The 12,224-nt window shown below is 42.1% G+C and overlaps 1 protein-coding gene across 1 annotated transcript in view; it reads left to right on the top strand.

The window, feature by feature from the left end:
- The window catches only part of LOC115201027 (rho GTPase-activating protein 44), a 125,839-nt gene that overhangs the window by 801 nt on the left and 112,814 nt on the right, over positions 1–12,224 (top strand). The window contains exon 2 of the mRNA XM_029764226.1: positions 2,884–3,229. Coding sequence (XP_029620086.1) covers positions 3,177–3,229 — 53 coding nt within the window. The 5' untranslated portion in view covers positions 2,884–3,176. The remainder of the gene's footprint in view (positions 1–2,883; positions 3,230–12,224) is intronic.

Here is a 12,224-nt window from a genome sequence, read left to right as displayed (position 1 = left end):
CATTACCTACTGTTTGTAAAATGACTAACAGATACTTCAGATACTTCAATCTTTCAAAATGGCTTCACCTGGAATCTGTCCTTCAGAACACATTCCAGACTTTACAGCAAGTGAAATGCCTTTGTGCTAAACTATTTGTTTGAGCCTGGTAAATCTATGAAGAGGCCTCCAGATCCACAAACGGAGGGGATCGGAAGTTGTACGCGCTATAAAAGCTCTGAGCCAAGCAGAAGTGAAAACAAACCAATAATTTTACAACGCAAGGATAGATACAAGACACTGTGATCATCCAAGTCAAATCAAATGTAATTTGTCACATGCGCTGAACACAACCTTACCGTGTAAAAAAAGTAAGCTAAGTAAACTAAAAGTAAAATAGCAGCACAATAAAATAACAATAAGGAGGCTATATACAGTTGAAGTCGGAAGTTTACATACACTTAGGTTGGAGTCATTAAAACTAGTTTTTTAACCACTCCTCAAATTTCTTGTGAACAAACTATAGTTTTGCCAAGTCGGTTAGGACATCTACTTTGTGCATGACAAGTAATTTTTCCAACAATTGTTTACAGACAGATTATTTCACTTATAATTCACTGTATCACAATTCCAGTGGGTCAGAAGTTTACATACACTAAATTGACTGTGCCTTTAAACAGCTTGGGAAATTCCAGAAAATGATGTCATGGCTTTAGAAGCTTCTGATAGGCTAATTGACATCTTTTGAGTCAATTGGCAGGGTACCTGTAGATGTATTTCAAGGCCTACTTTCAAACTCAGTGCCTGTTTGCTTGACATCATGGGAAAATCAAAAGAAATCAGCCACGACCTCAGAACAAAAATGGTAGACTATCCTTATCCTGAAGGTACCACGTTCATCTGTACAAACAATAGTACGCAAGTATAAACACCATGGGACCACACAGCCGTTATACTGCTCAGGAAGGAGACGCGTTCTGTCTCCTAGAGATGAACGTACTTTGGTGCGAAAAGTGCAAATCAATCCCAGAACAACAGCAAAGGACCTTGTGAAGATACTGGAGGAAACAGGTACAAAAATCTCTATATCTACAGTACAAGAGTCCTATATCAACATAACCTGAAAGGCCACTCCGCAAGGAAGAAGCCACTGCTCAAAAACCGCCATAAAAAAAGCCAGACTACGGCTTGCAACTGCACACGGGGACAAAGATCGTGCTTTTTGGAGAAATGTCCTCTGGTCTGATGAAACAAAAATAGAACTGTTTGGCCATAGTGACCATCATTATGTTTAGAGGAAAAAGGGGGAAGCTTGCAAGCTGAAGAACACCATCCCAACCGTGAAGCACGGGGGTGGCAGCATCATGTTGTGGGGGTGCTTTTCTGCAGGAGGGACTGGTGCACTTCACAAAGTAGATGGCATCATGAGGTAGGTAAATTGTGTGGATATATTGAAGCAACATCTCAAGACATTAGCCAGGAAGTTAAAGCTCGGTCGCAAAATGGTCTTCCAAATGGACAATGACCCCAAGAATACTTTCAAACTTGTGGCAAAATGGCTTAAGGACAACAAAATCAAAGTATTGGGGCGGCCATCACAAAGCCCTGACCTCAATCCTATAGAAAATGTATGGGCAGAATTGAAAAAGTGTGTGCGAGCAAGGAGGCCTACAAACCTGACTCAGTTACACCAGCTCTGTCAGGAGGAATGGGCCAAAATGCACCCAACTTATTGTGGAAGGCTTCCTGAAACGTTTGACCCAAGTTAAACAATTTAAAGGCAACGCTACCAAATACTAATTGAGTGTATGTAAACTTCTGACCCACTGGGTATGTGATAAAAGAAATAAAAGCTGAAATAAATCATTCTCTCCACTATTATTCTGACATTTCACATTCTTAAAATAAAGTGGTGATCCTAACTGACCTAAGACAGGGAATTTTTACTAGGATTAAATGTCAGGAATTGTGAAACTGAGTTTAAATGTTGGAAGACCCATCAGATCAGATTAAATCAAAACCAACATCAAGATTTCTAGGGTAAGAAAACACAACATCCCTTGTATAGGTATGATATTCTCATTAATTTAATAAATAAATTATGTGTTGTTTGACAAGTCACAGTATTATCACTTTAAACGCACGTTCTCAGTGTAGTACTGTTTTGCATTACAATGCATATACTGGGGAAGTTCCCAGATATGGTAGCCTAATAATAAATAACTGCATAGCACCCAAAGTAATTTCTGTCTTCGATGACAGCATATTCCTTCGGATATTTTTCCTTGAGAACAGAAAGTGTATGTGTTGCTGTAAAAAGCTATCACTGACTTTTGCAGCCAATGCTAAGCACTAATTATTCCAATTCAATGAGTAAAGAATCTGTGTGGTGCTCTTGCTTTAATAGCCACAAGATGATGCTGTTTTCCTTAGTGAACCACAGAATACTTTTTTTCTGCAGACTAAGTATAACTAGTTTAGGTAGGCCATCTGACTGCTTTATTGTACTGTCAACAAACCAAATTGTTCAACATAAGGACATTTTAGGGACATGTGCCAGGGTCTGTGTGTGACTGACCAGGTATCAAACCAGGTTCCTCAGACATTATCTGACATGCTGTATTAGATGCATATTTCACCTAATATTGTAAGTAGATTAAATGTCTATACTGAAATGCAAAAAGTACATTTTGGTACTTGGGGTCTGCAAGTAGACCTTGGCCCATACGAACAGTGAATGCACACTCAATTCTTGTTTTTCAATGTAACCTACCTATAGAGCAATGGAATTGCTTTGAAACTGAACAAGGGTGTTAGCTAGATCTTTTGTCAGGTTGAAAAAAAAGTGTATTCACCTTGTTTTAAACACTGTGTCATGTAGAATTCATGATGGTCTCTTTGTAGGTTCAACGTTTGGTCGGTGAAACTACATTCCCCATACTGCGCTAGTGCGCAGCGTCGTGTCGGAGAAATTGGTCCAGCATCTCTGAGCAGTGGACTGCGTGACAGGGACCATAAAATGAGTTGAAATTGTCTCCCCTATTACTCTTTATTTGCGATGCGTTCCTTATGGCTATGATGAAAACGGATTGTTAAAAGGTGGGCTGTCTTGTAATTCTCGTTGGAGAACCGGACTGTTTGTCAATGCGATATGTGGAGTCGCTCTATCCATCGGTGTTAACGCAGAAAAATAGAAGATGAAGAAGCAATTCAATAGAATGCGACAGCTCGCCAACCAAACAGTGGGCAGGTAAGGGCACATTTATTAAGAGACCCATTTAGTTGTGCAATCTTGGACGTACTTCGATGAGGCAGAAAAGGCTGTCTTTATATGCTCCATCCGACTTCTCGGTCGAAAATGATTGAATCTTACGTGAAGTTTGCATTTTCATATTGCAGATGACATCTGTATGCACCACTGATGGTTTTAGAAGTTTTCTTTATAAGGCCTAAATTGATATAACAGTGGTCGCGCAGTTGACCATGGTTCGCGCGCACAATCGGGGAGTGTGCGAATATGACACGACGCGAATGCGAGGCATTCTCTGCTTGGGTACTATTCCAAACTGATGTTGGACACCTGGACATCGCAAAAGCAAATTATTCAATGCTTTACTGTAATGGAATAGCATAGTGCATACCGTATGTAATTTAAAGGTAAAGTCCAAACCAAATCTCATGTAGCCTATTCGCTAATCAAACGAAGAGTCATTGATGTTGAAACTATGTTGTACCACAATTCCTGGGTATTAACCGCATTTATTCACCACATTCAAGAGTGCTATCCAACAATAGAAAATACATGTACAAATTGCATAGCATTTGAAAACATAAGGCTCACTGTAGAATGTAGACACAGGTTGCATGCCATTTGCCTGTTCTGTCTACTATGTCTTGAAGGAAGGCCTGCAATATCAGATAGTCTGAACTGGTGTTTTCTCCTAATTTGAATATTTATGGGGGCAAGCATGTGCCCCCTATTCAGTGAAATGAAATCCAAGATCTGTGTGTCTCTGTTACTATGGCAACAGCAGTGCCAAGAGCACTAGTGGTTTTTATGTCTCTGGGGTAGTGGTATTAGTGAGGCCAAATTGGGTTGTGGCAGACAGGGAGGGATACAGTAAGAGAGAATGGGACCCACCCATACCTTATAAGGTAACTACACTAACCAAAAATATAAACATAACATGTAAGGTGTAGGTCCCATGTTTCATGATCTGAAATTAAAGATGCCAGAAATTTTACATGCACACAAAAAGCTTATTTCTCTTATATTTTGTGCACAAATTTGTTTACATCCCTGTTAGTGAGCATTTCTCCTTTGCCAAGATAATCCATCCACTTGACAGGTGTGGCATATCAAGAAGCTGATTAAACAGCATAATCATTACACAGGTGCACCTTGCGCCAGGGCCAATAAAAGGCCACTTTAAAATGTGCAGTTTTACATTTTTTTGCTTTTACCTCCCTTATCTCACATCATTTGCTCACATTGTATATAGTCTTATTTTTTTTTCTACTGTATTATTGACTGTATGTTGTTTACTCCATGTGTAACTCTGTGTTGTTGTATGTTGTCGAACTGCTTTGCTTTATCTTGGCCAGGTCGCAATTGTAAATGAGAACTTGTTCTCAACTTGCCTACCTGGTTAAATAAAGGTGAAATAAAATAAAAATAAATAAATACATTTTACATTTTAGTCTTTTAGCAGACGCTCTTATCCAGAGCGACTTACAGTAGTGAATGCATACATTTCATTTCATGCATTTATTTATTTATTTATTATTATTATTATTTTTTATTTTTTTTGTACTGGCCCCCCGTGGGAATCAAACCCACAACCCTGGAGTTGCACACACCGTGCTGGCATTGCAAACACCATGCTCTACCAACTGAGCCACAGGGATGACAGCTTTGTCACACAACACAATGCCACAGATGTTTCAAGTTTTGAGGGAGCGTGCAATTTGCATGCTGACTGCAGGAATGTCCACCAAAGCTCTTATCAGAAAGTTGAATGGTCATTTCTATACCATAAACCGCCTCCACCGTTGTTTTAGAGAATTTGGCAGTACGTCCAACCGGCCTCACAACCGCAAACCATGTGTATGGCGTTGTGTGGGCTAGCGGTTTGCTGATGTCAACGTTGTGAACGGAGTGTCCCATGTTGGTGGTGAGATTAGGGTATTGGCAGGCATAAGCTACCGTCAATGAACACAATTGCATTTTATCGATGGCAATTTGAATGCTCAGAAATACCGAGACGAGATCCTGAGGCCCATTTCGTGCCATTCATCCGCCGACCATCACCTCATGTTTCAGCATGATAATGCACGGCCCCATGTTGCAAGGATCTGTACACAATTCCTGGAAGCTGAAAATGTCCTAGTTCTTCCATGGTCTGCATACTCACCAGAAATGTCACCCATTGAGCACATTTGAGATGCTCTGGATCGACGTGTATGACAGCGTGTTCCAGTTCCCGCCAATATCTAGCAACTTCGCACAGCCATTGAAGAAAAGTGGGACAACTATCCACAGGCCAAAATCAACAGCCTGGTCAACTCTATGAGAAGGAGATGTCACGCTGCATGAGGCACCAGATACTGACTGGTTTTCTGATCCATGCCCCTACCTTCTTTTTTTAAGGTATCTGTGATCAACAGATGTGAAATCCATCCAGTCATGTGAAATCCATAGATTAGGGCCTAATGAATTTATTTCAATTGACGGATTTCATTATATGAACTATATGAAACTCAGTAAAATCTTTGAAATTGTTGCATGTTGTGTTTTATATTTTTGTTTAGTATAAAAATCAAAGTGATGTCAAACATTGTGTCTTTGTCGCATGACCGAAGAGCTTTTCTCTGTCACTGATGCATAACCCAATGCACAATCAATGTTGTGTTTGTTTCGACTCGACTCATTATTCTTCAGGTAATCAAAATTGGCAAACAGGACCTCCTAGTCAGATCAAACACAAAGACAATGATGTATGCGCCACAACCAGATGAACTCGTTTTCGTTCTCAGGTTAATGACTTCCGTATTGTCAGTGTTGACTCTGATACAGCCCCGCGGTGGTATAAGTATGTTACATCCACTTTGTTTTTCTTGCCTGAGTCTGAGACAATGTTAACGGATGACGCTGGCACACCTACAGGATATTCTATGTCATAACATCCTTATAGCAGAGCCTGCTGACTTGCTCTTTAAGGCTTCGCTGAGTCAGTTAGTCAGACACTGATACGGATGCTGATCAATGCAAAAGGTATAACCTCTCAACAGAGTGGACTTGGCAGGCAGAGGTAATAGGAAACTGTGATGGAAGCAGTTTTAAGGGAAAAGGGGATACCTAGTCAGTTGCACAACTGAATGCATTCAACCCGAAATGCATCTTCTGTGCGGGGGGGGGGGGGGGGGGGGGGGGGCTGGCTTGATCAACATCATCGGCACCCGGGGAGCAGTTGTTGTCACGCCCTGATCTGTTTCACCTGTCTTTGTGCTTGTCTCCACCCCCCTCCAGGTGTCGCCCATTTTCCCCATTATCCCCTGGGTACTAATACCTGTATTTTCTGTCTGTCTGTGTGAGTTAGTTTTGTTAATTCAAACCTACCAACAGTTTACCTTGATATAGTCCCTGTTTTGTAGTTTCCCGGTTCTGACCTTGCCTGCCTGCCCTGACCCTGAGCTTACCTGCTGTCCTGTACCTTTGCCTCTACTATGGATTACCGACCTCTGCCTGACCTGACCCTGAGCCTGCCTGCTGTTCTGGTGCCTTTCACCCCCTCTGGATTATTGACCCCTGCCTGCCTTGACCTATCGTTTGCCTGCCCCTGCTTAATGAATAAACATTTGTTTCTTCAACACTGTCTGCACTTGGGTCATACCTTAAAATGTGATAGTTGTTGGGGGTTAACTGTCTTGCTCAAGGGCAGAACAGCAGATTTTTCCACCTTGCCGGCTATAGGATTTGAACCTTTGGTTACTGGTCCAACCTGCTTAACTGCTAGACTACCTGGTTGTAAGTCAGTACTGGAACTAAGGAGGAGTCTTAGACCATATTCTCCAACCACTATCATTTAGAAAGGATGAGTCACTATTAAAAAGCCTTGGGAGGATTCCTTTGTGACCATTGAATGCAATCTGGAGCTACAGTACTAGTCAAAAGTTTGGACACACCTAGTCATTCAAGGGTTTTTGTTTATTTGTACTATTTTCTACATTGTAGAATAATAGTGAAGACATCAAAACGATTAAATAACACATATGGAATCATGTAGTAACCAACGAATATATTATATTTTAGATCCTTCAAAGTAGCCACCCTTTGCCTTGATGACAGCTTTGCACACTCTTGGCATTCTCTTAACCAGCTTCACCTGGAATGCTTTTCCAACAGTCTTGAAGGAGTTCCCACATATGCTGAGCACTTGTTGGCTGCGTTTCCTTCACTTTGCGGTCCAACTCATCCCAAACCATCTCAATTGGGTTGAGGTCGGGTGATTGTGGAGGCCAGGTCATCTGATGCAGCACTCCATCACTCTCCTTCTTGGTCAAGTAGCCCTTACACAGCCTGGATGTGTGTTTTGGGACATTGTCCTGTTGAAAAACAAATGTTAGTGCCACTAAGCACAAACCAGATGGGATGGCGTATCGCAGCAGAATGCTGTGGTAGCCATGCTGGTTAAGTGGCCTTTAATTCTAAATAAATGACAGACAGTGTCACCAGCAAAGCACCCCCACACCATCACACCTCCTCCATGCTTTGCGGTGGGAACTACACATGCAGAGATCATCTGTTCACCTACTCTGCGTCTCACAAAGACACGGCGGTTGGAACAAAAAATCTCAAATTTGGACTCCAGACCAAAGGACAGATTTCCACCGGTCTAATGTCCATTGCTCGTGTTTCTTGGCCCAAGCAAATCTCTTCTTCTTATTGGTGTCTTTTTAGTAGTGGTTTATTTGCAGCAATTCGACCATGAAGGCCTGATTCACGCAGTCTCCTCTGAACAGTTGATGTTGAGATGTGTCTGTTACTTGAACTCTGAAGCATTTATTTGGGCTGCAATTTCTGCAGCAGAGGTAACTCTGGGGTTTCCTTTCCTGTGGCGGTCCGCATGAGAGACAGTTTCATCATAGCTCTTGATGGTTTTTACGACTGCACTTGAAGAAGCGTTCAAAGTTATTGAAATTGGACTGTCATTTCTCTTTGCTTATTTGAGCTGTTCTTGCCATAATATGGACTTGGTCTTTTATCAAATAGCCCTGTCTTCTGTATACCACCCCTACCTTGTCACAACACAACTGATTGGCTCAAACGCATTAAGAAGGAAAGAAATTCCACAAATTCACTTTTAACAAGGCACACCTGTTAATTGAAGCGTTGCGATCTCATTTAGTATCTCATTTAGTAACTTTGTAAGAGAGTCAAAGCGTGCATGTACCTCTGCCCTGTGGGTGCGGCCAGGCGTGGTGTGTTTAAATCACCGCACTCTTAGCGACAGCATCAACATGTTGTCCCATCCAGCTGTGTGTGTGCGCGTGTGTCTCCATGCATGCACAAGTGTGCGTGTGTACCTGTCTACTTTGAGAGCTGAAGCTGATGCATGGAGCACTAGCCCACTGAGGCGTAACACCCCGCTAATGAGTTCTAACCTGTATCCTAAGAAGCAGAACTGTAGGGGCAATTAGTCATATTTAGAGGGTGGAGGCACCAGCAGGGCTCCTGACTGCTGGACATCCATGTAAATGGGGATGTCTCTGTGACCTTGGCAGCTGCCTGGCTTACACTGGCTCACTCAGTAAGCTATGGGAAGAAGACGCATTACCGCAAAGGCTTAGTCAATGATATGTTGTACTATTTTAGCGTGGTCCTGGGTAACAGTGTTGTATAAAAATGTGTGTCTGTGTGAAAATGTGTGACTGTCTGGGCTGTGGTGAGGGAGGCAACAGGCAAGTCACAAAGACAACTGCTTTAATTCCTCTGGCTGTTTGTTTTTTTATCTTCTCATTCACCGTTTTTGTGTTGATTGGACTTTCTGTGAGAGGTCAGGTCTTGATTGGGGGAAACTTATGTTAGCGGGAAGTGGCGGCATCTCTTTAAGAAAGGATGTTTTCATTTCAAAAACGTGAAAAAGAGATTTGCGTTTTGGAATTTTCGGCCATGCTGCTGGGTCAGCAGCGGAAGTGAAAGAATGTGGGCACTGATAAAACAGCAAAAGGAAATGGGGGAAACTGTTATGTTATCCCCATTCCCTGTTTCCCAGGAAATGAGGATGTCAGAAAATGGGTTCCTAATCCTCAGCAACAGTGAGAAATTGTATTTTTTTTCTCACTTTATGATTTGTTTCGACTATCAGACCCAAGGGGCATTATTTGCCTTCATACATTGCATTTCTGGCCTTACCATTACTGACTGACTGTCATTCTGCCCTGTTATGGCTGATGATTGAAGACATTGGCGTAAATTGCATGTTATTCTCAGGGAAAAAGCAGGCACGCCACTAATGTCTTCATTATTTTGGGGTATCCATCTCGTGGAATGATGTATAACCGTGCCTGGAACCATTACTTGATTGATGAACGGGTTTGTTCAATGACAAACAAACTATACTTCTTTGGACCTTGGCTGTGGAGGTTCGAGTGCCATACTGGGGATGGTAAACCCTGTTCAAGGCCTTGTGTGAGGATAGGTGACATTGCATACCCTGAGGTAGCAGGCAGTACCAGTGTCCCACAAGACAGGGAAGAGAATGATGGGACATGGCTGCCAAACATTGCATGTGGAATCCCCAGGATCCCTGAAGTCTCATTGAAGACAGATCCAGAGTTTCTCCCTCGAGCTGCTGTACTTACAGTAAGCAAGGAGTCGCCAACCCGTTGATCGCGGTCGACAAGTCAATCTTGGAAGCATTCAAAGTCGATCGCGACTTTTTTTTTTTCAAAATCAGAGAAAAAAAAATCATGAACGTCTAAATGTTTTAATGTATTTATTATTATTTATAAATGCCATTTCAAATGAAATGCGCCATGTGTAAGCCCTGTGTGTAGTGATGGGGGTGGAGGGGCGGGGAAGGGGTATATCTGGCCAATCAAATACAGTTTCTAGGTTTAACGTCTGACAAATGTCCCTGACTCCTGCCTTAACTAGCTCAGGCACTTGTTGTAACGCTCACGAGCTATCAAGCTAACGATACGCAATCTAACGAAACGATGGCGGAGGAGGCACAACGGAAAAAGCCAAAAAAACGTATCATTTTCACGTAGAATGGGAACACGATTTTCTGTTCACCGTAGTTAAGGACAAAAGGATTTGCCTGATTTGTCACCCGGCTGTAGCGTTCGCAAAAAGGGGGGCCTACTTTGGATCAACATATCTCTGTGAGATGGCCTTTTCACAGATGAACATAATAAAGTCACAGAACAGGTCTTGCCTAACTAATAGCCATCTTACAGACCGTGTTAGACTTGCTGTGTCAAACTATGAGCCAGACTACAGAGCACTTGCTGATAGTGTGCAATCACAGCCATCACATTGAATGTATGTGTGTGGGGAGGTGATCTCATCCACAGTCATCAGAGGGAGTGAGTGTTGCCAGTTTTGAAATGTGTTGTAGGCTGTATTGTTTACAAAAGGATGTGATCTGTGTTGTATGCTGTTTAAAAAGGGAAAGTGAGACAGTACTGTACATGATTGGCTTAGGCCTGTAATTGACTGATTATTGAGGTAATGAATGGTAATAGGGCTGTGATTTGTGTGAAAATATTTTTGAACAATTGAATGATGTGACTGTTGTCATCCTATTTTGAATGCTAGTTGCACTTACTTGAGTATTGTCATTTTGAAGTGTCTTGAAGTATGATGTTTAAAAAGGGAAAGTGAAACTGTACATGATTGGCCTAGACCTGTAATTGACTGATTTATTGAGGTTATATATGAATGGTGAATGAGTAATAGACCTGTGGAAATATTGAAACATGTAATATGACTGTTCTAAAATGTTGAATGATAAGTTGCACTTACTTCTGATTACTTACTTCTTATTTGTGTAATTAAATGAATACTTTGCTTGTGACTGACAGGTAACAAAATAAAGAATGTCAAAGTGGAACTACATTGTGGCCTCGTTTGGTCATCATTATTTGCAAGCGGTAGATCTTGGTTTACATTTGGACTTGGGATGTGATCTTTGGCTTGATAAGGTTGGTGACCACTGCAGTAAGCCTATGTGTCTGTGACAATGCTCTGTACATGTGCTATCTAACCAGTTAATGTCTCACCAGGGGCAACGATTGTGGTTCATCTCAGAGCTTGAGTGTTTTCTTAGCTTTGTTTCAGCGTTTCATCAATGCGGATACAAGGGCAGGCATGTGGCACTTGTCTGTGTCTGTCCGGGTATAGATTTCACCAGGGATTCTAAATCCACTCTGGGATTCACTGTCAATCCCGGACTTATTTTACCACTGCATGGATGTCCCCATGTGGCAAGCACTACTGTGTCCTTGTATACATAGAAGAGGCGTTGTTTTCTTGACCCTGTCAACCCTCAACCCTCAATACCATTAACTTGGTCTTGGTTTGAAGACCACCGCCACCCAACTGCTGGGTCTTAATGAGAGTGTCTTTCTACATGTTTTCGGGTTAGGACAAATGACTCCGTAAGGGGAGTACTCCATAAATTACGTTCATCTGTTTTTCCTCCTCCCTGACTGCTGGACCATTCAGTTAAAAGTTAATGAACCCCATTTGTCAAACATTGTACGAATACGTGACTTAATTCTACAGTGCAGTGAATGTATGGTCATTTTCAGGGCTTATGAATTGATAGGCCTTTTACTTGGAACGTAATCAGTATTCTGTAGTGTCTCCGATGCCTAATGCAATGACAAAATGTTGTTGTGCATGCCAAATTCAATCATTTAGGTATGACAGACTGGGTTTAAACCCGGGTTGTTTGCACACTATTGTGTTAACACTCTGAGCTAAAGCCTAAGCATTAGCAGGGGTGGCTAATGTGAGTTGTGAGGTCAAACAAGATGCAGTGAGTGGTGTATTGCTACAGGGGGTTCCGTAGTAGACCAGTTAATGGGAGCTGACCGAGGTGAAGTGTTGCACCTCACCAGGGTGTTGAAAGGCGCTGTCATCATCACCTTCTTCACACACGATGAGTGTGTGTGTGTGTGTGTGTGTGTGTGTGTGTGTGTACATCCTCGTTAATCATGGCGATAGGGCAGTA

This window comes from Salmo trutta, chromosome 10 (assembly GCF_901001165.1).
Source record: "Salmo trutta chromosome 10, fSalTru1.1, whole genome shotgun sequence".
In the NCBI taxonomy this organism is placed as follows: domain Eukaryota; kingdom Metazoa; phylum Chordata; class Actinopteri; order Salmoniformes; family Salmonidae; genus Salmo; species Salmo trutta.
The sequence above is the reverse complement of the archived record's forward strand: the minus strand, read 5'-3'. Positions and strand labels throughout refer to the sequence as shown.